We start from the raw sequence: 27462 nt of genomic DNA, 5'->3' as shown, positions 1-27462 counted from the left end.
TTCTACCTCCCTCTCCCTCTCTCTCCCCCTCCCTCCCTCCCTCGCTCCCTCCCTCTCTCTCTGAAAAGCAGTGGAAAAAATATCCTCGGATAAGAATAAAAAAAAATACAGAAAACAAACAAAATGTTGACAACATGTCAAAGAAAACTTAAAAACTGGTTAATGTTGGTTCTCTCTCTGGGATCACAGGTGATTCTCCTCTTTCCTTCTATCTTTCTGTATTCTCCAAATTTTCTATAATGAACATGTACTGCTTTATAATGGGGGGAGGCTTTCCTCTTCTTTTTTATGGTGCCTATTTTAGTTTTATTTAAGACATCCCGTTTCCCCTTTACAATGCAGTGTTTATAAAGGGCACTGTTCCCTTTCCCTGTGCATGTAGTCCATATTCAAGTATCAAGAACACCCTGTTATCTACTATACAGCACCTCAACTTTTAAAACTGTCATGGAATTTGCTACAAATGTGGGTCCTTCCATATTTCGTGTGGAACAATGCTAAACCTATACTCAAGATTGGCTTGATCAACCTTTTCAATGGTGGGCTCTGAGGAGGCATCTCCAGATGGAGGGGCCCCACCACAGGGAAGCCCCGGGCGTTCCTTCTGGTGGGCCTCCTGCACTCTGGTACAGCTTGGTAATGATGGGGTTGTAGACCTTTTCCAACTCTTTCTGCTGATGTTCAAATTCTTCCATTTCTACAGTTTGATTCTTAGCATCCAGTTGATTATTTCATTGCACTTGTCAAGAATCTTCTGTTTGTCCTCACCATTGATCGTCTTGAAATTTTTCATCTTCAACAGTTGCTTTCATGTTGAATGGATAGGATTCAAGTGAATTCTTGGAAGACATGGTCTCCTGCTGCTTCTCACCTCCAGCTCTGTACTTCAGCTTCCTGGATCATGTGCTCAATGTCCTCCTTGCTCAGATGACCCTTGTTGTTGGTGATGGTGACCCTGTCCTCTTTTCCTGTGCTCTTATCCACAGCAGAGTCACCGACGCCAATGACATCAGTATCAAAAGTGACTTCAATCTGAGGAACAGGTATGCCTGGAAGTTCAAACTTGCCAGGCAGGTTGTTATCCTTGGTCATGGCACGCTCACCTTCATAAACCTGAACGAGCACACCAGGCTGGTTGTCAGAGTAGGTAGTGAAGGTCTGTGTCTGTGGGTAGGAATGGTGGTATTGTGCTTGATGAAGACAGTCATGACTCCACCAGTAGCCTCAATGCCAAGGGAAAGAGGAATGACATCCAACAGCAGCAAATCTTGAACATTTTCAGATTTGTCTCCAGAGAGGATGGCTGCCTGGACAGCTGCACCATAAGCAACAGCCTCGTCAAGGTTGATGTTCTTATTCAACTCTGTTCCACTGAAGAAGTCCTGCAGGAGTTTCTGAATCTTGGGGATATGGGCAGAACCACCCACCAGGACAATATCATGGATCTGGGACTGTCAAGATTGGCATCCCAAAGGGCTTTCTCTACAGGATCCAGGGTGCCACAGAAAAGGTCAGCATTCAAGTCTTCAAATTGGGCATGTGTGATAGAGATATAGAAGCTGATTCCTTCATAGAGCGAATCAATCTCAATACTGGCCTGGGTGCTTAGCACTTTCATAAGCAGTATAAAGGCGACGGACAGCCCCCTTGTTTTCACTGATGTCCTTCTTGTGCTCGCTCTTGAATTCTGCAATGAAGTGGTTGACCATTCAGTTGTAAAAGTCTTTTCCACCTAAGTGGGTGCCCCAGCTGTAGATTTGACCTCAAAGATTCCATATTCAATTGTGAGAACTGACACATCGAAAGTGCCACCTCCCAATTTAAAGATCAGCATAGCCCGGCCAGGCACGGCTCAGCGGTTGAGCATCGACTTAGGATCCAGGAGATCGGAGTTCGATTCCCGGTAAGGGCACATGCCCGGGTTGCGCGCTAGGCAGCCAATCAATGACTCTCTCATCATTGATGTTTCTATCTCTCTCTCTCCCTCCTTTCCTCTCTCTGAAATCAATAAAGATATGTTTTTTTAAAAAAAAAGATCAGCACATTTCTTTCAGCTCCAACCTGTCTAAGCTGTAAGCAATAGCATCAGCAGTTGGCTCATTGATGATTCTAAGTACATTGAGACCAGCAATAGTTCCAGCATCGTTGGTAGCCTGACTCTGAGAGTCACTGAAGTAAGCAGGTACTATGACAAAAGCATTGGTAACAGTCTTCCCAAGGTAGGCTTCTGTGATTTCCTTCATTTTTGTCAAAACCATAAACGACATCTCTTCTGGATAGAAACTTTTTGGCTCCCCCTTGTATTCTACTTGGACCTTGGGCCTGCCAGCATCATTCTCCATCATGGAGGGCCAATGATTCATATCAGATTAGACAACAGCACCATCAAATCATCATCCAATCAAGCACTTGGCATCAAAACCCGTGTTGGTAGGATTCATTGCAACTTGATTCTGTGTAGCATCACCGATCAATTGTTTGGTATCAGTAAAAGTGACATAACTTGGGGTGATCATTGGCAATTATTTCCAATATTCCATGCTGGAAGACACCCACAGAAGAGTACATGGTGCCAAGATCAATACCAACTGCAGATCACTTAGACATGGTTGCCTGAGTGTACACACAGCTTGCAAAGAAAGACCTGATTGGAACAGCTGCCCCTGTGTTCAATGGGGGGGAGGGGGACTTTATTCTTTTAAAAAGTTCTTTAGTTAGTATATTATCAGGTGAACTACTTACATCCACTATGAAATCTTCAGCCTTCAGTTCAACTTGCAGAGGTGGTATATCAGGTTTGGCATCGGCAATCTCTTTTGAAAACTTTCCACAGTCTTCCTAGAAAAGACAAGACTCGCAGGTTATAATTACAGCTCTTCACAATTAAGTGTTTGTGCCATCTGAAAATGGCACTTCAGCTCCATGTTACCAGTGACTAGTGAATTGGACAGCATGGCTCTCTTCTTTCCTTCTTAATTTTCCCATCTCTAACTAAACAGAAAATGTATTACAAAATAGTGCTATGCAAGGACCCCTTATCTACTAATTATCTACTAATTTGGATCATGCAGGAAACATGGGAAATGTGCTTATACCATTCTTTAATCAGATCATAATAGAGCAATTTTCATAACAGGATTTTCCTATTTTTAAAAATGTGGCATTAACCTATTAGTAAAACAAGAGGAACCAAGGAAGTACTAAAAGCAGGGTGTGGTTATCAGTATGGCTTGTATTACTTGCTTTCTGGTGAAGATTAAATCTTCAACAAGCAGGAGAGGAAAATAGATAAACTAAAAAAGATAGGAATGCACCATCTGGGAAAAACTGATAAACTGTGAAAGAAGTTAAGTAGTAGCAGGTCCTTGAAGTTTCAATGAAGCTCATGCAGACACCTATTTTGAGGGTCCCTTTCACTTCTAGGATGAGAGCGCAAATTAGACTTGGCTTTGAATCCTGACTCACTCACTACCTGTGCTTCCACAGGCCAAGTTACTTAATCTCTTCCCAAGCCTCAGTTTCTTTATCTGCAGAATAGACCTAAGAACACTGTATTGATGTAAATATGATTAAATGAGAATATGACCTTTTACTAACGGGAAGATGCTTGACAACTCAGCTTACCTTTTAAAAAAAAATGTATTGCCCAGCAGGGCGTGGCTCAGCGGTTGAGCATCGACCTGGGATCCAGGCGATCGGGATTTGGTTCCCGGTTGGGGCACATGCCTGGGTTGAGGGCTTGATCAATGACTCTCTCATCATTGATGTTTCTCTCTCTCTCCCTTTCCCTTCCTCTCTCTGAAAGTCATTACATTTTAAAAAATTTTTTATTTATTTATTTTTTTTAAATATATCTTTATTGATTTCAGAGAAAGGCAAGGAGAGGGAGAGAGAGAGATAGAAACATCAATGATGAGAGAGACGTCACTGATTGGCTACCTCCTGCATGCCCCCTACTGGGGATGGAGCCACAACCCGGGCACAACCCTGGAATTGACCTGAGATCTCCTGGATCATAGGTCGATGCTCATCTGCTGAGCCACGCCAGCCAGGATCAACTTACCTTTTTAATTCTCTCTTTGTCTGGCTGAGTCTGACCCACGTACTTGTATAGATTACGGCATTCAATTTTTTTTAAAATCTCTCGTGCGGCATCCAATCTGCGATCAGTAGAGTGTAAAATCTCCAGAAAAATGTTATCTGCCAATTTGATGAAATTTCAGTTACATTAAAATGAAAAACACACAAGATTTATAAAGACTCACACTTTGCTGTACCTCTGAAGTGATTTCAAGCAGTTTATAACTATAAGTACACTATGATTATAACAATGTGAAAAAAATTTTTTTAAAGCCTGAAGTGAAAAACCTTTGTAAAAACATTCCAGTCAGTGTCTTAGATTTGCTTCCAGGTAATCTAGTGAGCGGGAAAGGGTGGACGTGAAACAAGACTGCACTGAAGTTGATGATTTGAGGCTGGATTATGGGTACATAGGGGTATGTTAATTTATTGCTATGTTTTGTTTTGTTTAAAAAGAATGATACTTAAAGAATTACAAAATTATGTCTGAGATCTGCTTCAAAATGTCCCAGTGTTTGACAGGAGTCAAGGGATGAAGCAAAATTGTATGCGTTGATAACTGTTAAAGCTAAGTGATGTAAATATCTTTAATAAAATGTTTTTTAAAGTTCTATTCCATGATGATAGTAGAAGGTAGTTTCTTTTTCCTCTTTTTATTTCAAAACAAAATAGCTGGGATTCTGGTCGAGAGGGCGGTGTAGGTAAATGTGGCACTCGCAACCTCCCACAACCACATCAAAGCTACAACTAAACCACAGAACCACCATCATTCAGAACCATCTGAAATCTGGCTGAATGGAAGTCCTACAACTAGAGGACTAAAGCAGCAGCCACACTGGGACTGGTTGGAGAGGCGGAGGTGTGGAACGGGCTCTTCTGACATCCACGTGTGGCATGTTTTTAATCAGGAGGGATATCTCAGCTGTGGAGGTCCTGTGAGGAGCACGGAATCCCAGCCCCACACCAGACCCCTCAGCCCAGGGTTCCAGTGCTGGGAAGTGAAGTCCCTATAACTTCAGGCTGCAAAAACCAGAGGGGAGGGGATTGTGGTTGAGTGACATGGAGGCTGCTGGCGTCCCAGGCAGATCCACTTAAAGGGCCAGGGAAGGGACTTACTTGATTCACTCCCTCTGAGCTCCAGTGTTGGGGCAGCAGCTTGAATGGAACTAGAGATATATGGGGAGGAACTAAATTGTCTGGCATCAGGGCAAGAACTGAGGGGGCAGCTTTCTCTCAGACAGAAGTGCTGGCAGAGGTCTTTGTTCCTTTGCGGAGACTTTCCCGAAACAGTGTCAATAAGCAGTCACCACACCTGAGTCTCCGTCAACCTGGCTCACATTGTTCCCCTGCCCTGGTAACTCCCTGAGACCAGACCCCAACCCATCAAATTTGAAGCCTCACTCAAGCTGTTTGCAGTCACTTTTCCATATGAATGGCCTGTCCTAGCTCAGGCTTCACTCTCACCTAAAAACTTTCAAACAAGTGGCAGCTGGCTTCAGCGTGCTCCCATACCTTTTAATTAGGGTCCCCAGATCTGACACTAGCAGCACCCTGCCTTGGTTCACAGCTTGGCCTCTCCTGGGCACCTTCAAGGCCAACATAAGTAGCAGCCATCTACAGATTGCTCTGTAGCTCTGTCCTGTTGTAGTTAGGTGAGCCTTGACTGCTGTTGGTGTCTCTGGGAGGGACTGACCCCCAGACTAGTTGGCTGTGTGGACCAGCTGGAGTACAGCGGAAGAGCTGCTGTGCAGGAGCAGGAATTGTTTCAGTGGGGCTTTGGTGCTTGCCGAGTCCATCTCTTAAGTGTGTTGCTTGTGGAGGTGGTAGGGTTGTAATCTGGCATGGTCTGAAGCTGACCACCAGGTGCACTGGCTCTAGTGCCTCCCGGAAGGTACAAAGTCAGCTACTGCCTGTGCCTGGCCTGGGGCCACCTGGCTTATATTTTGTATGCCCCCCCCGGCCCCCGCCTCACCCTGGGCCATTCCGTTTTCCTAGTAATTTGTTTTTATATTATTTTTACAAAAGTATTAATCTGCAAGGGGTTGGAAATGAATGTTAGTTCTTCAAAGACAGTTTGAGAGAAACTGGTTTAGGTTTCGCTCTGGCAGTGTGCTGCAGACAGGATCGAGCAGTGATGGAGCAGCAGTAGCACCCCAGGCAGGAAGCTAATGCAGAGCCAATGCACAGCTAAGATCCTGGCTGTGTGTCTTAGGCTGCTCAGCTTCTGTTGTTTCTGCTCATTTTCAGAGCCTCCAAGCCATCCCACTGATTCTATAAGTTGTATGACTGCTATCTCATTTTATTTTTAAACAGAGTCGGTTTCATGATGTGCAACTCAGAGCTCTGGTTGACATATACTTTTTGATCTGCTTCTTTTGCTTTATTAATCTTTATTTTTCAGTCTACACTTTACCACATTGAAGAACCAGCTGTGACACCTTCACCTCTCTTCCTTCCCACCCTAAGCTGCAGATTTTGTTTCTGTTAAGTGTGCAGAAATGTCCCTGGCATACTGTGTTTTGCAACAAAAATAATGTTAAAAGGGTGAATTTGTTTTTTGGTATTAGTCTGATATCAGTCCAGCTATATTATAAATTAAATAATCGTAAATACTAAGTACTTATGTGCCAGGTACCATACAACATGCTATGCATCATTTAAGCATCACAACAAAAGTATATGTTAGGTATTATTACTCCTATTTTATAGATGAGAAAAGTATGGTTCAGAGAAGTTAAATAACTTTATCAAGGTTATCTTGTTAGTACAAAGCAGAGATAAAACACAAATCCAAAAGTATAAAATCACTTGAGAAGCTAAATCTATTGGAATGTTTGAAAAATAACCCATTTGCAATCCAGGGACAGCTTATACTTTATCTGAGATGGACTATCTATGTTACCTTCTAGTTCTTACCTGTTAGCTTAGTGAAGGCTTCCATGTCATCAATTGCTGTAGAAATGCGACATTTTTTTCCTTCAGAACCTGTAATCTCTATGTAGGGGTCTGCTTCAAGGAAAGCATCTGTAATCCTAAAGATCATTTAATAAAAATGTATGCTTATGAGAAAATTTAAATATGTACTTTAGGCCTTGCTCAAAGTTAAGAAAATCTTTCTACTTTAGGGAAATGAAATCTTGAGACATGATGTTCTAAAGACAGCTGTTATTCAATCATACTAAATTAGTGCATTGTGATTTGTGGGCTAATGTGTTTACTGTGTTCCAGGCATTATGGCTGGGCTTTAGATCCACTGTCTTATTTAATCTTTCTAACAGTAACATAGATAAGTGTAATGAGCCTTAATTTTACAGGTGCAGAACTTACGTAAATTTTTATTTTACCAAGTTAGGAAGAAGCAGTACCAGGCTTTGAACCTCGATCTCTTTGACTCTCTAAATTAAATACAAACTAACTCCTGGCCTATGTGGCTCAGTTGGTTGGAGCGTTGTCCCGTGCACCAAAGGGTCACGGGCTTGATTCCTGGGTCAGGGCACATACCCAGGTTACAGGTTCAATCCCCAGTTGGGGCATGGGAGGCAACCAATCAATGTATCTCATGTTGATGTTTCTCTCTCTCTCTCAAATCAATAATAATAAAAAAAATTTTTTTAAATGTATTTAAAGAAAACTAACAAAAACAACAAAAATCTACACCAAAGCAACAACCATACAAGTAGGATAATGTATTCTGACTAGTCTGCTCATGACAAAAGATGGGGGAAAAATAGGAAAAGAAAATAAATTTTCTCAACACAAACATGAACATGAAAGGCTTATAATAAATCAATTTAAAAGCATTTTAGACATGGTGTTAACTGGAATCACACCCAACTTTTTCTTTTTTTTAGATATATCTTTATTGATTTCAGAGAGGGAGAGGGGAGGGGGAGGGAGAGAGAGAGAGAAAGAGAGAGAGAGAAACATCAATGATGAGAGAGTCATTGATCGGCTGTCTCCAGCATGCCCCCTACTGGGGATTGAGCCCACACCTGGGCATGTGTCCTGACCGGGAATCAAACTGCAATTTCTTGGATCCTAGGTCGATGCTCAACTGCTGAGCCACCCCCAGCTGGGCACACAGCCAACTTTTGATAACTCCTCATGGGGTCTTCTGGTCCCTAGAAACTAGGCTTTACTTTTCTGCGATGGATCAGGGAGAAGAGGTGAAATTCCTGTTGGTTTTACTATTTGCTACCAATTTTGATAAATAATTGACAGGGTAAGGACAGACATTAATCTTAATTCTTAAAATTAATGTTTGTTATTAATTTCAGAATGTCAATTATCCACGTCCCATCTCTCACCTTGACGACTGATATCTGGTACATAAGCGATGGCCTGTGCAGAGGTCCTACGCCATTCCAGCACTAATTCTTCATGTTTAGCCTAAGCCAGCTTTTCTGCCCTTCATCTATCCCCTTTATCCATTCTCCAACTCTTCCTCCAAGTTAAGTTTATGCTAGTTTTAAGGGAACTGTTTTTTTATTCACTTAAAATTCATTCAAATTTATCTAGAAATCTCAACTTGATCCATGTGTGATACTCTAGAGCAAAGCATAATTTTTTATAGAGAAATAACAATTGAATTTCTTACATATAATCAATGATGTTGCCAACTTTGTGTTGATAAGCTCTACGGTGTAAAGAGTTGCGTATATGGAACATGTCATATAGATTCCCAATCTCCTGTAGGAAAACATGAAGTAAATGTTAATGTAGTATCTGATTATGTTATCCCTGTTAGTAGAGAAGTATATAATACAAGAAAAAGGGATGGTGGCAGACACGAAGGCTATGCCCAGGGACGACTGCATTACAATCCCTGAACCCACTAAAAAATAGCAATGTGGATGAGTAAAACTATTCATTGGTTTGCAACAACTTTCATTCTTAGTAAACCAAAATATATTGTGTATTTTAATTCTGTGGCAGGTTCCGTTTTAGGTATCTTATACATATTTTTAAATTTTCCCAATAACTATAGAAATGAGGTATAATTATTCTTATATTCTTCATTCTCAAAAGAAAGACTTTTATAATACAATATTGCACTACTCTTAAGTCATACAACTCTAATCTAGCAGGGACCTAATGATTTAAGTATTTTATATGAAACACTAACATAGTAATTAAGGATGAGACTTGAGCCAAATTTTCTGGGTTAAAATTCTAGTTCTGCCATTTATTAATTGTATGTCTTTTCTGTGCTTCAACTTACTCATCTATTAAGTGGGATAATAATAGTATCTATTTCATAGGGTTGTAAGGATTGAGTTAATACATCTAACAACTTAAAACATTGCCTAGCACAACACTCAATCAATGTCTATTGTAATTTTATTATTACTTAACACCACAGTACAAGTGAGAGCCTTAAGATATTTATAAATGCTCAGCATGAAGTAAAGAGACTGACAATTTGCCAGGTACTGATTTTTCCAAATTACTGAACGGCTATTTCTAGATTTCAAACTAAAAACTATACCTTCCTTGTTGTTCCTCTGACATAGCTTACCTGATCTCTAGTACAAATATGCAGACTATTATCTACTTCACAGACACGGGCAAACTTAAGAAAGCGCTTATAATCAAAACTATTTTGAATTCCAAGATGATGGCAGTCCCTAGAAAGATTCCAAAGTAGAGAAAAATTTTCAACAAGGTTGCTGTACCTTAAATATTAATACTAAATTTATACAAGCATTTTTATTGTATTTGTTTGCTTAAATAAAAATTGTATATATTTAAAGTATACAAAGATTTTAACCAACTTTTCTGAAGTGTTCAGTGCATACCTGGCAAAATAATCCCATTTGTCCACATCAATGCCATTTCTTTTATTGGCCACTATCTCATAAAGGAAGCTTTTCTCTTTAGGACGGCCTATATATGGCCACTAGAAGACACGAAAATCCATTAAAAGTTTTAGGATAAGAACCAAATCTATTTACAAGCAAAGCAAAGCAACTGTATTAATATGAAAATTATAAACAGATACTTGAATGAGAATGTGAGAAAATTTAGAAGGTTCTTTCCATTTAATTCCTAAATTAGCAGAAAAGGGAAAAGAAATGCTAAGGTATATGATATCCGGTTAATACTAAACCTTTTTAGTATTTAGTGCCACTGAAAGGATCCTAACTCTATTACACTTCCCATTACCAACAAGTTCTGTTTCCTTGGTTTAAAAGTTTTTAAAAATATAAGATCTAATTATGAACTAATAAGAATGTTCCTTACATGCTCATGCTTAAATTCATACCTGAAAATAATACTAACTTTCAAAGTAGCTACACATCTACCCTAAATGATATGCACCACTCAAAGACTTTTTGGAGCTCCATTTTTTTGCAAATAGAATATTTGCTACAAAATTCACCTCTTTATTTCACAAGTAGATTGTGTGTGTGTGTGTATATATGTGCGTGTGTGTGTACATATATATATATGGAAACTTAAAAACCTCAGAGGAAAATTATTTTTCAACTATTTAAATAAAAAGATCAAAACAGAAACAAAACAGATTTCCATTCAACTATTTTCTAGGTCTTCATATATCTAAATATTTGAAATATGTTAGTTTTAATGGATTAAAAAAAATACACTGATAAATTTTCCAAACAAAGTTACTTTAGGCCTCTATATAAAATACTGCATACATATTCATTATAAAATACTTACATATATGTATGTTAATTTATATGTATTTATGTTTTTTCCACCTCTTAACTCAGTCCCTCTAAAATAGCCAAGTGTTCCTCTTCCAATAGCTCAGAAGGAATCAAACGACTAGATGAAAAGCATGAGTCACTTCAAATTAAGTTGTACACAAACTTACTGATGATCCTTTGACTGGTGATTCACGTGGTCCTGTAATTTGTTCCTTGATAAAGCAAATATCTTCTTCAGGGATGAGGCCATAGCGCTCCATGACGGGTCTGAGATCGTTAGAATTAATGAGGTACTCAAACATGTCAACGGAGCCCTGTTCATGCTAGGAAAACACAACATATGGTCTGTTATAGACTCTAGTCCATAGGGACCCCAGATTATCCAGATTACTCTTGATTCCAAATAAATCAGAGATAAGATTCTACTGAGTTAATTATCTAGTTTCTAACTATAGTCTTGCAGATTTTTGTTGTTGTTGTTAATCCTCACCTGAATTTTCCGTTGATTTTTAGAGAGAGTGGAAGGGAGGGAGGGAGGGAGGGAGGGAGGGAGGGAGGGAGGGAGGGAGGGAGGGAGGGAGGGAGGGAGGGGGAGAGAGCGAGAGAGAAAGAGAAACATTGATGAGAGAGAGTCACATCGATTGGTTGCCACCCGCATGCACCTAACCAGAGCCGGGGATTGAACCTGCAACCCAGATACAAGCCCTTGACCGGGAATCAAACCCACAACCCTTCAGTGCTTAGGCCAACCATATAACCGCTGAGCCACGCCAGTCAAGGCTTACAGATATTTTTTAAAAACCTAAAAATTTGTCACCCTAGCTGGTTTGTCTCAGTGGTTAGAGTGTTGGTCCACAGACTGAAGGGTCCCAGGTTTGATTCTGGCCAAGGGCGTGAACCTCAGTTGCAGGCTGAATCCCTGGCCTTGGTCTGGGCGTGCCAGGGAGGCAACCAATCAGTGTGTCTTTTTCATAACAACATTTCTCTCTCCCCTCCCTCCCTCCCTCCCTCCCTAAAAGTCAATGGGAAAAAATACCCTTGAGTGAGGACTAAAAAAAAGCCTCCCGGCCGGGTGTGGCTCAGCGGTTGAGCATCAACCTAGGATCTAGGAGATCGCGGTTCCATTCCCGGTCAGGGCACATGCCCAGGTTGCGGGCTGGATTCCCAGTTGGGGGCATGCAGTAGGCAGCTGATCAACGACTCTCTCTGATCGTTGATGTTTCTATTTCTCTCTCCCTTTCCCTTCCTCTCTCTGAAATCAATAAAGATATATATTTTTAAAAATATTTCTTTGACAATACACACACACAACTGTTTTAGGCTTCTATATAAAATACTGCATACATATCACAAAATATTTATATATGTATTTTAATTTATATATGCATTTATATTTTTTTCCACCTCTTAACTCAGTCCCTCTGAGATATTTGTTTTAGAGATCTGATATCAAGGTCTGGGTGGGAATTATCAATAAAGATATATATATTTTAAAGATATATATATTTAAAAAAAAGACTTACTGTAAAGTAATAATAATTAAGAAAGTATGGAACAGTATCCAGAAAGATTCATCATATATGAATTTACTAAATGTTGGGGCTGGTATTATAGATTAGTGGGGAAACACAAACTATTCAATAAACAATTATTCACAGTGAAAAATAGAAATTAGATTTTTACCATACACATGCACAAAAATAAATTCCACATGAGTTAAGAACTTAAATGTGAAAGGCAAAATATTTAAAGAAAAAGACTTGGGAATGGCTACATAGATCCTATTTAGATCATCCTTGCTATAGAAAACAACTATAAACTTTGGACAGCTCTCTGAGGACAGCTCTCTGAAGACACTGGACAGTGGCCAAAGGCAGGCAGATGTTAGAGGGAGTCAACACTTGGAAGAGAAAGCCATTGGGCAATATTCCAGTTTTTCTATGGCTTTTAGCCTGGGACAGGCCCCAAGGCAGCAAAACTGGAGAGACACTATCCATCTTACTGGACTGGAGAATGTGAGCACTTCATCAAAATTTTTAATTTGTCACAAGGTACCATTAAAAAACTGATTTGGCAAGTCAGAGACTGGAGAGAAAAAAATTCATTATATATCTTATAAAGAATTCCTCAAATCAATAAAAAAGGTAACTAATTATTTTAAATGGATACAACATTGAAACAACTCTTCACAAAATAAGATATATCAGCCCGGCTGGTGTGGCTCAGTGGCTGAGCATCGACCTAGGATCCAGAAGATTGCGGTTAGATTCCCAGTCAGGGCACATGCTCGGGTTGCGGGCTCGATCCCCAGTCGGGGGCGTGCAGGAGGCAGCTGATTAATGACGACTCTCTTATCATTGATGTTTCTTTCTCTCTCTCTCCCTCTCCCTTCCTCTCTCTGAAATCAATAAATTAAAAAAAAGAAAAAAAAGATGTATCAGTGACGAAGTACAAAGTACAGGAAATGATACTCAACATGTATCAGAGAATACAAGTTGAAATTGAACCACAAGATACCATTTCATACTCATTAGAAATGCTAATCTAAAAAAACCAGTGTCGGTGAGGCTGTGAAATAACAGGAACTCACATCATTGCCGGTGGAGGGTAAAATGGTAAAACTGCACTGGAAGTTCCTTCCCTCCCTTTCTCTCTTTCTCTCTCTCTCTTTCTAAAATTTTATTTATTGATTTTAGAGAGAGGAAGGGAAAGAGAGAAACATCGACTTGTTGCTCCATTTATTCATGCATTCGTTGGTAGCTTCCTATACGTGCCCTGACCAGAGATTGAACCCAAACCTTGTATCAGGATGACGCTCCAGCCAAATGAACTACCCAGCCAGGTCTGGTAGCTTCGAACCCAAGACCCTTCAGTACGAGGGCCAAACTGGTTAGGGCAACATGAACATATTTCAAAATCACTGAGTGTATAAAGCAAGACACACAGAAAGTACCTACTATATAATTCTACTTTTATCAAATCCCCAAACTGGCAAAACGAATCTACGTTTATAAAAATCAGGTGATGGTGGGGGGAGGCGTAGAAAATGACTGAAAGGGGGCACAAGGGAATTTTCCAGGAAGATGGAAATGTTCTTATCCTCACTTGAGTAGTGCTTACATGGATGCATACATTTGTCAAAATTCACTGAACCGTACACTTAAGATCTGTACAACTCATTGTTATACCTTTTAAAAAAAGGGAAAGAGAGAAAATAGTGGTTGGTGGTTGACACATAAGAAATATTCAGTACATATTAATAACCTTTTCTACTCCAGGATCCTAAGTACAGTGTGGCCAAAAATGGGAGCCAATCTAACTTTACTTCTCAAAACCAAGTTTACTTTTCAAAAACTGATCCCAAAAATATGGGTTAGCTGCCCACAAATCCCTAATTATAAAATGGTTCATTTAATATATCTGACGAGCCCTGGCTAGGTAGCTCAGTTAGTTAGAGCGTCATCCCAATATTCCAAGGTTGTGGGTTTGATCCCTGACCAGGGTATATACAAGAATCAACCAATGAATGTATAAATAGGTGGAACAACAAATTGGTCTTGGTCTCTTTCTCTCTCTCTCAATATATATATATATATTTGACTAAAGTTGGCGACAATCAGTTACTATGTGGTCATACAAAATGAGTCAAAACCAGAGTTGGCCTTTTATTTTTTTATTTTACAAGAGTATGGTGGAATAGAAAGAGCATTAAATTAGCATCTAGGAAACCTGATTTTCTACTGCTGGCTCTACCAGTTAACAGCTTTGTGATTTTTGGTGTATCAGTACACCTCTGTAAGTTTCAAGTTTCTTTACACTTGTAAAAATGGAGGTAATCATTTCTTCCTTACAGACTATGAGAATCAACTAAAAACATATATGAAAACATATACATATATGAAAGCACCCTGAAAACTGTAATGGGGAAGTATACTATAACACAGAAATGGCTGCTTAAATAGTCTTTATTTTGTTGATTACTGAATATGTGAATACATACCTTCCATTTCACATCTTGGCGAGCAAGTGGAATAAATCTTCCATCAAACATGTGAGAAAATGGCCCATGACCTTAAAAACAAAAGCAGCCTTAGAATAAGAAAAATGTAAAAACTGAGTTGATTTTTTAAATCTTTTTAGTTTTAATTTTAATATCAACAGAAATCAATAATCTATAAATACATCACAAAAAGGGATATATCCTTCCTTCCTATTTTCTAAAAACAAGAGAACAGGAAGCAGAAAGATATGGGAAAGTAAGCTCTTCATAGAGGGGTCTCTCAGTCACCAGAACTCACATAACTGGTGAAAAGATAGTTTTGTGTAACTTTAAAAAATTTTGATGACAAAAACTTTTGGCATCTGCAGGTTGAATATCTGTATTAAAATAGCAGTTTTAAGACAATCCACTGGGATGCAAAAATAAAATATTAGAACTTTATTACTCTCATCCTTTAAAAACATCTATTTTTATGTAAATTTTATAATGTACGCAATATTCTTAGAATAAATATACACATAAGGGAGCTGTTTCCTGGGGGTTTTTAACCAACGATGTGACCCACCAAAGTGAAAATCACGTTTATCTTAATCGTAAGTGATTTTAACATTTCACAACATTTAGTAATATGAAATTTGGTTGGGGCAAAACTCTGGAATTATCAGAATTTCTGTAGAAGTGAATTACTCGGCTGGAGAGGGAGCCCACCTGGACCAGCCCCGGGCCTTTTTGCACATTGCAGTTTGTACATAAAGGCTTGTTACCGTAGTACTCAGACTCCTGGGGACTGGGAAAGGTTTCCCAATGATTCCCTCTTAAAATACCAGGAATCTATTATAGTTATCATCTGGGGGAGCATTAAAACTACTGAAATCTCCAGGAGGACATGCTGAAGATACCCCTTCAAGTATCTATTGAAACACAGACACCTCCCCTTTCCTGCCCTACAGGCACACACAAATTCTCAGGGCCCTCCAATAGGTAGGACTAAACTACAAGGACAGGGTCATACTCCTGTGATAAAAGAATACGGTCTCTTTTCTCTTTCTGTGTCAAAGGAAAAGGTTAATATTCTTTTACTTGGATTTAAGTGGCCCAAGACCTCAGATGGGTCAGGAAGCAGAAGGAGTTCTCTAAATCTGCTGTTAATCTGCTAGGGTAGATTATGTAGTCTAGGTATAAGAAAAATGGATCTGACAAAATAACTGAAGGTAAAATGGCCATTTTATTCAATAAGAAGGATAAAAGAAAAACCAAATTCACAACATCCTAAACAGAGTAGTCAGAAATACCTCACTATCACAAAGTCCTTTCTAATAACTTGTAGCAATGATGTTTAACACGGGAAATTCACTGAAAGGCCACAAAACAATGGAATAGCAACACCATGGCCTTATGGATCATTCCAGGAGGATGCGATGGCACATTTATACTAATGTTAACTGAAGAATTAAAACACAACTTTCTTACTTCTCTTGGTTAGTTGGATTTTTTAATTTCAAAGACAGGTAACATGTCATGGTTTTTCGTAACAGCCTTGGCTCTTTGGGTAGCTTACCGAGATCATGACAAAGCCCAGCAATCTGAACACAGAGCATGTCACGTTCACTTATCTGCAGCTCTGGTTGTTTTTCACTCAGTTCTCGGACTAGACATCCTGCTAGATATCCTACACTGTAGAACGAAAAAACAAAGCAAAACAAAACAAAAAGGTCTCTCTTTTGTTTGAAAGATATAAATGATACTTGGGTCCTGAAGAACTTTAATGTTTCTCAAATGTTATAATATATCTCTATGGCAACTTAACAGAATAGTGTGTGTTTGGGAACTTGGCAGGGACACACAAACAGAATTCCAAAACCAGGACCTCTCGGCTCAGCATCACTAATCATTAGGGAAATGCAAAATCAAAATCACAATGAAATAACGCCTCACACCAGTTAAGGATGGCTATTATCCAAAAACAAAACAAGCAAACAAAAAATAATTAGTAACAAATGTTAACTTAGATGTGGGGAAACTGGAACCCTTGTACACTTTTAATGGAAATATATAATGGTGCAGCTGCTAGGGAAAGCAGTATGGTGGTTCCTCAAAAAATTAAAACTAGAGTTACCATATGATTCAGCAACTCCATTTCTGGGTATATACCCAAAACAACTGAAAGCAGGGTCTTTAAGATATGTTTGCACAGTCGTGTTCACAGCAGCACGATTCATAACAGCCAAAGAGGGAGAAACAACTGTGTCCACTGATGGATAAAGGGATAAACAAAATGTAGTGTATCATACAATGGAATAGAGTACATCTTAAAAAGTAAGAAAAGTCTGATATAGGCTCCAACACAGAGGAACCTTGAGGAAATTATACAAAGTGAAACAGCCAGTCACAAAAAGACAAACACTGTATGATATCACTTATATGTGGTACCTAGAGTGGTCCAATTCATAGAAACAGAAAATAGAATGGTGGTTGTCCAGGGCTGGGGAGAGAGGGGAATGGAGAATTTGGGGGGTATAGAGTCTCGGTTTTACAAGATGAAAAGGCTCTGGAGCTTGGTAGCACAATAATGTGGATATATTTAACACTACTGAACTGTGTACTTAAAAATGGTTAAGAAAGTAAATTTTACATTCTATGTATTTTACTACAATTTTTAAAAAAATAAGCAGGACTTCTGCTTTGTAATGCTTACAACACAGATTGAAGATAAAATGCCCAACAAATGTTATATGCACTTTAAGCACTTCCCCCTGAAAATAATTTCTGAATAAATACAGTAGCTTTCTTCTCTAAGCACTGAGCTCCATGAGGATAAAGACAACTGCTACCTTGTTGGTTTGGTAGGATCTAGTAAGTTTTCAATAAATATTTGTTGATGAATGAATGAACATTTGAGTAGATACATATGTTCTCTGAGCTTGTGAATGATTATCTGATTTACACATTTCCTGTTTTCAAAGGGCAATCTGCACACAACTAAACAGGGACTATAAGAAAATTAAATAATCAAACTCAGAAAGTTAATTATGCCAGTAGCCAACCCTATTAGCTTTTAAAATAATATTTAAACACAAATATTTCAACCAAATGACCTCTCAATAGACACTTTCATTATTTTTCCAAGAAGGATCTGAGGTGGCTTATAAGAGTACATAAAATAGCCCTGGTGTGTGTGGCTCCATGGTTAGAGCGTCAGCCTGCGCACCCAAGGGTCGAGCGTTCAATTCCTGGTCAAGGGCTTGTACTTCAGTTTCAGGTACATTCCCCAGCCTGTTTGGGACATGTGCGAGCAGCAATCAATCAATGTGTCTCTCTCACATAGCTGTTTCGCTCTTTCTCTCTCTCCCCCCCTTCCACTCTCTCTCTCTAAAAAAAAAAAAAAAAAAATCAATGGAAAAAGTATCCTCAGGTGAGGATTAACAGCAACAACAAAAAGTACATAAAATAAATAAAATACAGCAAAGTAAATCAAAGCCTCAATTTTTTCATCAATAAAATAAGAATAGTATTATCATTTTTATAAAACTATCCTCTAAAAGATGAGACAATCATTTCATGAGACAGAAAAGGTACTTAATATGTAACTGTCAGCTCCCGAAACCAATCCCCTTCTTACCCTAGACTGTGTTCAAATCGATTGTGTGAAGCTCCTGGGAAAACATAGTAAGCGCCTCCCAACTGTTTAATATATCGAAGCCGTTGAAATTGAGGTGTGTCGATGATTCGGACAAGGAGAGGGTGAAATCCAATATGGCCATGGATAGGATCATTAATTACCTAGAAAATTATGTTTAAACTAACATAAGTAACAATACATAACTCTATCTAAAATTTTTATGCAGCCATGCCTATCACAGTGCAAAGTCAAAGCTGTTTAATTGTTCTCAAGACTAATAATAAGGGAAATGACAAGATACTAATATCATTATCTTATTTAGATATCACTACCAGACAGGTCAGTACATTAGATCAGGATATATTTTACTTCTTCTAATGGATTCTAACAACAGAAAGATAAGGATTTCAACCTTTTTATTACATATATTATTTAATTAGCCTTTAATAAGTTAGTTTTGGATTCAAGTTAAACATACTCATTTAACACATTCATTCAGATCACATAAGCCATATTACTACTGGCACTGTGTCTAAATTTTTTTCTGAATGTATCTATATAGTGCCCATCACTAAAATCCTAAGAAAGAAAAGAGAAAAATGGAAAGAGAAAAGGAAAGAGAAATTGGAAATGGAAATGGAAATGGAAATGGAAATGGAAAGGGAAAGGGAAAGGGAAAGGGAAAGGGAAAGGGAAAGGGAAAGGGAAAGGGAAAGGGAAAGGGAAAGGGAAAGGGAAGGGAAGGGAAGGGAAGGGAAGGGAAGGGAAGGGAAGGGAAGGGAAGGGAAGGGAAGGGAAGGAAAAAAAAAAGGAAAGAAAAGAAACCCTTCTACCATATGGGTAAGTAATCATAAAATTCTATAGTACTTATAATGTCACTCAGAAATATGTATACTTAGTAAAGATAAATTCACAATTACTTATTACTGTAAACTTAAACAGGAGCTTTAAATATGGGTGAAGATTTAATGCTCGTCTTTGTTTCTTAATTTTTTCTTTCTTTTTTTTTAATCCTCACCTGAGGATATTTCTTCCATTGCTTTTCAGAAAAAGTAGAAGGAGGGGAGGAGAGAAAGAAAAACATCGATGCGAGAAAGACACATCAATTAGTTGCCTACCCCATGGGGCTGGGGATTGAGAGTGCAACCAAGGTACGTGCCCTTGGTCAGAATCGAACCCGGGACCCTTCAGTCAGCAGGCTGACGCTCTAACCACTGAGACACACCAGCTAGGGTCCTATGTTTCTTTAAAGACACATTTTTCTTAATTATCCATAACTGACTTTTTAAGAGAAAGCTATAGAATAAAAAAGGAGCCTGATAAATGATCTAATCTGATTTTCAAACTGCTTCAAATTGAAGTTCCTTAAAAATATATGGAATTCTGGGAGGTGAAGAACCTTGTCTATCTTGTTGACTGCCATGTTCTCAGAACCCATCATGCTGTGTGTCTGGCACATCGATTTTTCAATGACTACTGTTGAACCACTATTGCCAAGTAATGTATGTTAACATGCTTTACAGTTAAAGTGTACCACATCCATACACAGAAATATATAAAATATGAATTACAGCTCAGCCAGCGTGGCTCAGTGGTTGAGCGAGGGCCTATGAACCAGGAGGTCACGGTTTGATTCCCAGTCAGGGCACATGCCTGGGATGTGGGCTCAATCCCCAGTAGGGGGCATGCAGGAGGCAGCTGATCAATGACTCTCATCATTGATGTTTCTGTTTCTCTCTCCCTCTTCCTTCCTCTCTCTGAAATCAATAAAAACATTAAAAAAAAAATTACAGAAGCTCAGTGCTGTAAATAAGCTTAAAGGGGTCATCTGAGCCAACATTTGAACATGCTGGCTATGAGTTTAAAAACAGCTCAATTCAAATTGGGTACCAACAGCCTGAGTCAAGTAATGACTACAATTTACAACTTTGTTCAACAATATGTTTGTACATTAATAAAGATTTGATTTATGCTTGATATTTGACGAATATGAATTTTTTCACCCTGCTCTATAAAACCACTTTATAATTATTATAAAAGATATTGATTTTAGTCACCTCTAATAATACACCAAAAATGATATCAAAATATCAGAGTAGAAGGACCCATAAATGTCATAATTCAACCATGTGACTATCCCTACAGAAAAGAACAAGTTCCAAAATCTTAAAACACATGAAAATCATAAAGAGCCGGTCATTGAATAACATCATTTCAATAAACATTTTTTCCTTATAATGTTGATAAGGGGGGAAAAAAGGTTCCTGGCCAAGGCCACTGTCTGTGTAGAGTATGCATGGTCTCCCCACGTCTGCACGGGTTTTCTCTAGGTGCTCCAGTTTCCTCTCACACCCCAGAGACGTGTACATGAGGTTCAATGGCATGTCTACATGTCTGAGTGAGTGTGGATGTGCATGTGAGTGTACGCTGTGATGGAAGGGCATACCATCCAGGGTTGGTTCCCACCTTGCACCCTGAGCTGCCAGGACAGGGTCCAGCCACATGAAATCCTGAACTGGAATAAGCATGTTGTAAAATCATTCTCTTACTTGTTTTTATTAATTTTTCTTAAATGTATAGCTGTATCTCAGAAGGAAGAGGGAAGGGGCATAGGGGTGGGGGATGGGAAGAGATTAACCAAAGAAGTTATATGCATGTATGCATAAGCCATGGACACAGACAATAATGGGGTGAAGGCCTGGGGAGGGGGTGGAAACGAGGTGGAGGGAGTCAATGGGGGGAAAAAATGGGACACCTGTAATACTTTCAACAGTAAAGATTAAAAAAAAAATTTAAAAACTTTTGTGCTCCAAAAAATACTACTAAGAAAGTAAAAAAGCCCAGCTGGGCATGGCTCAGCTGTTGAGCATTGGCCTAGGATCCAGCAGATGGTGGTTCGATTCCTGGTCAGGGTACATGCCCAGGTTATGGGCTAGATCCCCAATTGGGACGTGCAGGAAGTATCCGATCAATGACAATGCTCTCATCATTGATGTTTCAACTCTCTCTCTCCTTCTCCCTTCCTCTCCATTTGAAATCAATAAAGATATATTAAAATAAATAAATTTTTTAAAAAAAGAAAGTAAAAAGGAAAATCCAGAGAATGGGAGAAAAATTTGCATACCATGTATCTGATATATACATCCAGATTGTATAAAGAACTTATATCCAGAATATATAAAGAACTCTTATAATTTAAATTATATTATATTATATTATAATGATGACTGAACAACCTTGTGGACCTTTTACAAAACATTTAAACAAGTGAATTTTAAGTTATGTGAATTGTATCACATTAAAACTGTTAAAAAAAAGAAAGAAAAAGAATAGCCCTGGCTGGTGTGGCTCAGTGGGTTGGGAGTCTTCCTGTACACTGAAAGGTTGCTGGTTCGATTCCGGTCAGGGTACACACCCAGGTTGTGAGTTCGATCCCCAGTCGGGGTGCATGCAGGAGGCAACCCATTGGTGTTTCTCTTGAATCAATGTTTCTCTTTCTCTCTTTCTCTCTCTCTCTCCCCCCCCATCTCTAAAGTTAATAAAATAAAATAAAAGTTATTCTGTGGTTGAGGGTGGTAACTTAGACTATTTGTGTTGATGTGGATGATTCTCAGAAATATAATGTTAGCCCTGGGCAGTGTGGATGAGTTGGTTGGAGCATCATCCTGTGCACCAAAGGGTAGCAGGTTCAATTCCATCAGAGCACATACCGAGGTTTCGGAGACAACCAACTGATGTTTTTTTCTCCCTATCCCCCCACCCCGCTCTCCTCTCCCCTGTTCTCTCCCCTCCTCTCTGTCTAAAACCAATAAACAATATATCCTCAGATGAATATAATGTTAAATGAAAGTTTAGAAGGATACTTACAGTGAAATATGATTTATATAAAATTAAAAAATGTAAAACTACATTATTTATGGCTATACACAAATATGTAGTAAAAGTACAAAACATTCAAGAAACTTATTATTTTTAATCCTTATCCAAGGACACCCAAGGACATGCTTATTGATTTTAGAGAAGAGGGGAAGGGAGAGAGAAAGAGAGAAACATCAATAGGTTGCCTCCACAGGCACCCGACTGGGGTTCAAACCCACGGCCTGGGTATGTAACCTGACCGGAAAACGAACACTCAGCCTTTTGGGGTATGGGACTTCGCTCCAACCAACTGAGCCATACCAGCCAGGGCCATTCATGAAAATTATTAAACACCAATTCAGGATGGTGACTCCTTTTGAGGAAGAAAAGATGGAAACAGAATCCAGGAAGAGTACAAAGGAACTCTTCCATTCTAATATTTTGCTCTAAAAACAACAGATTTGCAGCAAACTGGGCAAAATGTTAAGATTTGAGAGGCTGGGTAGTGGTCTATTTGTGCTTTTCTGTGTGCTTAAATATTTCAGTTTTCCTTTGATTTAAATATTCTGTACTTATTTTAGAAATGCAGAAAGTTTAGAAAAGTCAAAATCCATTAGTCACAATCCTATTACTGAGAAGCAGATTTCCTTCTATTCTTTTTAAAATGAATCTAGATAACTGAGTTATCTCACTTTATAGTAAAAAAAAACATAATAAACTTAGATTCCTCTTACCTTCACTCTATCACCATGAGTTTGAATCAGTCCGATAGAATTAAGCAGCTTCTTTCTCTCCCACAGGGGACTAAAATTATAATAGGATAAGTAGATCTATCATTATTTGCTTAATAATAATCGATAAGAGTATATAATAGTATATAATCAACTCTAGATTATATACACTAGAAAGAGATGTCAGATTAAAAGGATTAATAATTCAAATTTACTCCTTCTAGAAACTCCCTCCTTCCTTTGCTTCTGTTATCGAGTATTAAGCAACAAGTAAAAGAAGCAATTCAGGATAATCCCTTGTTTCAATTCTTTCGTTATTGTTACTACAAACAACATTTAACTAAGTAGAATTCATGAAGAAAAGACTATATTTCACCACTGTTGTCAATTCTTTTAAAGACGTAATCTCCATTTTAAGGAATATTTAAATATTGCCTCAACTGAGTTTTTTGATATTTTTATTTATTGATTTTTAGAGAGAGAGAGAGAGAAACATCAATTTGTTGTTCCACTTATTTATGCATTCATTGGTTAATGGTTGATTCTTGTATGTGCCCTGACCAGAGATCAAACCCACATCCTTGGCATATGGGGATGACGCTCTAACAAACTGAGCTACCTGGACAGGGCCTCAACTGAGGTATTTAAAAAGGATACCGGTACTAATCTAGACCTTAGAACCTCCAGCCATACATAAGGATCTATATACATAATAAACATATATATCACTTATCAAGGGCTTATCATATGCTAATCACTTAAATATGTTGCCTTATTATTATTCATTTCACAGGTGCAGAAACTGAAGGTTAAATAACTTGTCCCAAATCAGACAACTAAAAAGTGCCAAACTACTTTGTCTCTCTAAATCTAATAGCAGGGATACCTTGCAGTCTTAAGATAGCTTTAAGAAGACCTAAAAATATGATCAAGATAGGATTCCAGCCTTAATTTTTCTTGCCAACATTTTTGCTCCTATCAATTTTTACCTATATTCTGGTGTGTATAATTCAATTATCCTGAAATTGAGAGTAAAAAGTTGGTCACCATCAACTTCACGGAGGTTCGTCAGCAAAATTTTAAAAAACGGGAATCATTAATAATATGAAACATAGAATTTACACAGGAAATACAAACAAAAACATCTGTGTTAACCAACAGGCAGTGGATTGTTTTAAAACACCTTCTAGATTTAAAATGTTAATACCAGCAATATTGAGCTTTGTCCCTCAAAGTTAAATAAAAAGGTCACAAGCGTGGTTGGTTACAGTGTGAATTTTATCATTCTTACCTTATTCCCAGGTTATCAAGATGAGACTCATCAAGATAGAGCAGTAATGAACCTGTGATATTCTTTTCTATGGAGGAAAAGGTAAAAAAGAAATGAATGGTTTCAGTACTTACAACATATGATTTCCGATTTCTTTCAATTTGGATCCCCCAGAATTTACTCAGATAAACATATATTGAGTGCACCCATTACAGGCAAAGGACTGTGTCAAATACCACTTTTCTGATTTGCCACTGGGAAGGTCTTAATTTTAATTATCATAAAAAATTATTCAATGTAAGAAATCCAAACAATAAAAAAATATAAAGCATAAAATATCAAAATTTATTTTTTTTAAAAAGATATATATTTATTGATTTCACAGAGAGAAAGGGAGAGGGAGAGAGAGAGACAGAAACATCAATGATGAAAGAGTCATTGATCCACTGCCTCTTGCAAGCCCCTCACTGGGGATGGAGTCCATAACCCGCGCATATGCCCTGACTGGGAATCGAACCACGACCTCCTGGGTCATAGGTCGATGCTCAACCACTGAGCCACACTCAGCCGGGCTCAAAACTTACTTAAATTCTCCTTATAACCACTGTTAACATTGTGGGTATCATTCATGAGATTTATCTACGCAATTATGTAGTTTTACGCAGTTATGTTGTTAATAATCTATTTTTCCCCACTCTACTGACAATTTCATGAACTTTATTGTATTACCATTTCTCCTATTATGAATCTTTTAAAAAATATTTGTGTTGGAGACAACAATATGGTGGCACAGGTAAACGAAGTACCTGCCGCGTCCCATAACCACATCAAAATTACAATTAAAATACAGAATCACCATCATTCAGGACCTCCTGAATTCTAGCAGAACGGAAGTCCTACAACTAGGGAATTGAAGAAGCACTGAGACCGGTAGGAAGGGCGGAGACTCAGGGAAGAATCTGTGCCCAATCGCGGCAGACTGGGCTGAGACACCACACCCAGATGCCACTTTTTAAAACCAGGAGGGCTATCTCAGCGGTGGAGGTTTCCCAGAGGAGCAAGGGGTCCCAGCCCCACATCAGGCCTCCTAGCCCAGGATTCCAGGGCAGGGAAGAGAAGTCCCCACAATTTCAGGCTATAAAAACCAATGGGGATTGTGGCTGCATAATGTGGAAGCTGCAGGAGTCCCAGGTAGCTCCTCTAAAAGGGCTCCTGGGTGGCACATGTACTTACTCAGACGTGCTCCCTCTGAGCTCCAGTGCTGGGCAGCAGCTTGAAAGGAAACTGGGACATTCGGGGAGGAACTAACTTGCCTGGAATCAGGGCAAGAGCTGGAGGGTAAGCTTTCTCACAGACAGAAGAGCTGGCAGAGGCCACTGCTCCTTTGATGAGCCCTCCCCACACAGAGCCAGCAGGCAGGCGCCATATTTGAATCTCCATAAACCTCACTCACACCTTTCACCCTGCCCTGGTGATTTATGGAGACCCCACCCCTCCCTAATTTCAAGCTCATCCAAGCCATTTCCCGTGGCTTCTCTATGCAAGTGGCCTCTCTAGCCTCACGCTTGGGGCTTTCCTAAAATCTCTCAAACAAGCAGCAGCTGACCTCAGCGTGACCCATAGGACTTTATAAGTGGCCCCAGGCCTGGCACTAGCAGCAGCCTACATTGGTTCATAGGTTGGCCTCTCCTGGACACCTCCAAGCCCAGCACAAGTAGCAGCCTCCTATGGACTGCTGTGTAACTCATGCTGGGTGGCCCTGGGCAGGGCACAGGCAGAGGCTGGCTTTGCATATCCCAGGAGGCCCCAGAGACAGTGTACCTGGTGGTCAGCTTCGACCACGCTAGATTATAACCCTACCACATCCACGAGTGACACACTCAAGGGGTGCACTCGGTGAACACCAAAGCTGCACTGAAGTAAATCCTGCTCCATAGGGGTGTCTCCAGCACAGCAGCTTCTGAGCTGTAGTTGCAAGTGGTCCTCACAGCTGATTGGCCTGAGGGTCAATTCTTCCCAGGGATGCCAACAGCAATCAAGGCTCAACTACAACAGGAGACAGCACACAGCCCACACAGGGGAGCACCTTTAAGGCCCAGCTCAGGTGACTGGGGAGGCTGAGCCACTGGACCCTATACGGCACCTACTACACAAAGCCACTTTACAAATTCCAGGAGACATAGCAGCTCTACCTAATACATAGAAATAAACACTTGGGAGTAGCCAAAATGTGGAGGCAAAGAAACATGTCACAAATGAAAGAACAGAAGAACTCTCCAGAAAAAGAACTAAATGAAATGGAGCCAAGCAAGCTACTAGATACAGAGTTCAGAATAATGGTTATAAGGATGCTCAAGGATCTTAGTAAGACTACTAAGGAAACTAGTGAGATAATCAATAACATAATAACCAGTCAGAAAGGAAGGCTACACTAACTGAAAGGAAGAATAATTTACAGGGAATCAAGAGTAGAGTAGGGGATGCCATGAATCAAATCAGCAATTTGGAACATGAGGAAACAAAAAACACCCAATCGGAAGAGCAAAAAGAAAAAAGAATCCAGAAATATGAAGATAGTGTAAGGAATCTCTGGGACAACTTCAAGCAGTTCAACATCTGTATTATGGGGGTGCCAGAAGGAGATGAAAAAGAGCAAGAAATTGAAAACCTATTTGAAAAAATAATGACAGAAAACTTCCCCTACCTGATGAAAGAAATAGACTTACAAGTCCAGGAAGCACAGAGGGTCCCAAACAAGAGGAACCCAAAGAGGCCCACAGCAAGACACATCATAATTAAAACGCCAAAGGTTAAAGACAGAGAATCTTAAAAGCAGCAAGAGAAAAGCAGTTAGTTACCTACAAGGGAGCACCCATAAGACTGTCAGCTGATTGTTCAACAGAAACTTTGCAGGCCAGAAGGGATTGCAAGAAATATTCAAAGTGATGAAAAGCAAGAACCTACAACCAAGATTACTCTACCCAGCAAAAATATCATTTAGAACTGAAGGTCAGATAAAGAGCTTCACAGATTAAAAAAAAAGCTAAAGGAGTTCACCACCACCAAACCAGTACTACATGAAATGCTGAAGGGTCTTCTTCAAGAAGAAGCTAAGCCCAGCCGGGCATGGCTCAGTGGCTGAACATCGATCTAAGATCCAGGAGATCGAAGTTCAATTCCCGTTCAAAGCACATGCAGGGTTGCACGCCCAATCCCTAGTAGGGGGCGTG

The 27462-nt window shown here is 39.2% G+C and overlaps 1 protein-coding gene across 2 annotated transcripts in view; it reads right to left on the bottom strand.

The window, feature by feature from the left end:
- SAMHD1 (SAM and HD domain containing deoxynucleoside triphosphate triphosphohydrolase 1) overlaps positions 1-27462 on the bottom strand; it is a 40658-nt gene that overhangs the window by 10004 nt on the left and 3192 nt on the right. For both annotated transcript variants that reach the window (XM_016219380.2, XM_016219379.2), the window contains exons 2-13: positions 24254-24320; positions 22966-23035; positions 18374-18534; positions 16313-16428; positions 14755-14825; positions 10922-11077; positions 9879-9979; positions 9599-9707; positions 8678-8769; positions 6997-7112; positions 4064-4200; positions 2743-2838 (exon numbers count right to left, since the gene is read on the bottom strand). In XM_016219380.2, the coding sequence (XP_016074866.2) occupies positions 2743-2838; positions 4064-4200; positions 6997-7112; positions 8678-8769; positions 9599-9707; positions 9879-9979; positions 10922-11077; positions 14755-14825; positions 16313-16428; positions 18374-18534; positions 22966-23035; positions 24254-24320 (1292 nt within the window). The remainder of the gene's footprint in view (positions 1-2742; positions 2839-4063; positions 4201-6996; positions 7113-8677; positions 8770-9598; positions 9708-9878; positions 9980-10921; positions 11078-14754; positions 14826-16312; positions 16429-18373; positions 18535-22965; positions 23036-24253; positions 24321-27462) is intronic.

The sequence above is a fragment of the Miniopterus natalensis genome, chromosome 7 (assembly GCF_054644295.1).
Source record: "Miniopterus natalensis isolate mMinNat1 chromosome 7, mMinNat1.hap1, whole genome shotgun sequence".
Taxonomy (NCBI): Eukaryota; Metazoa; Chordata; class Mammalia; order Chiroptera; family Miniopteridae; genus Miniopterus; species Miniopterus natalensis.
Note: the sequence above shows the minus strand (reverse complement) of the source record. Positions and strands in the feature narration are given on the sequence as shown.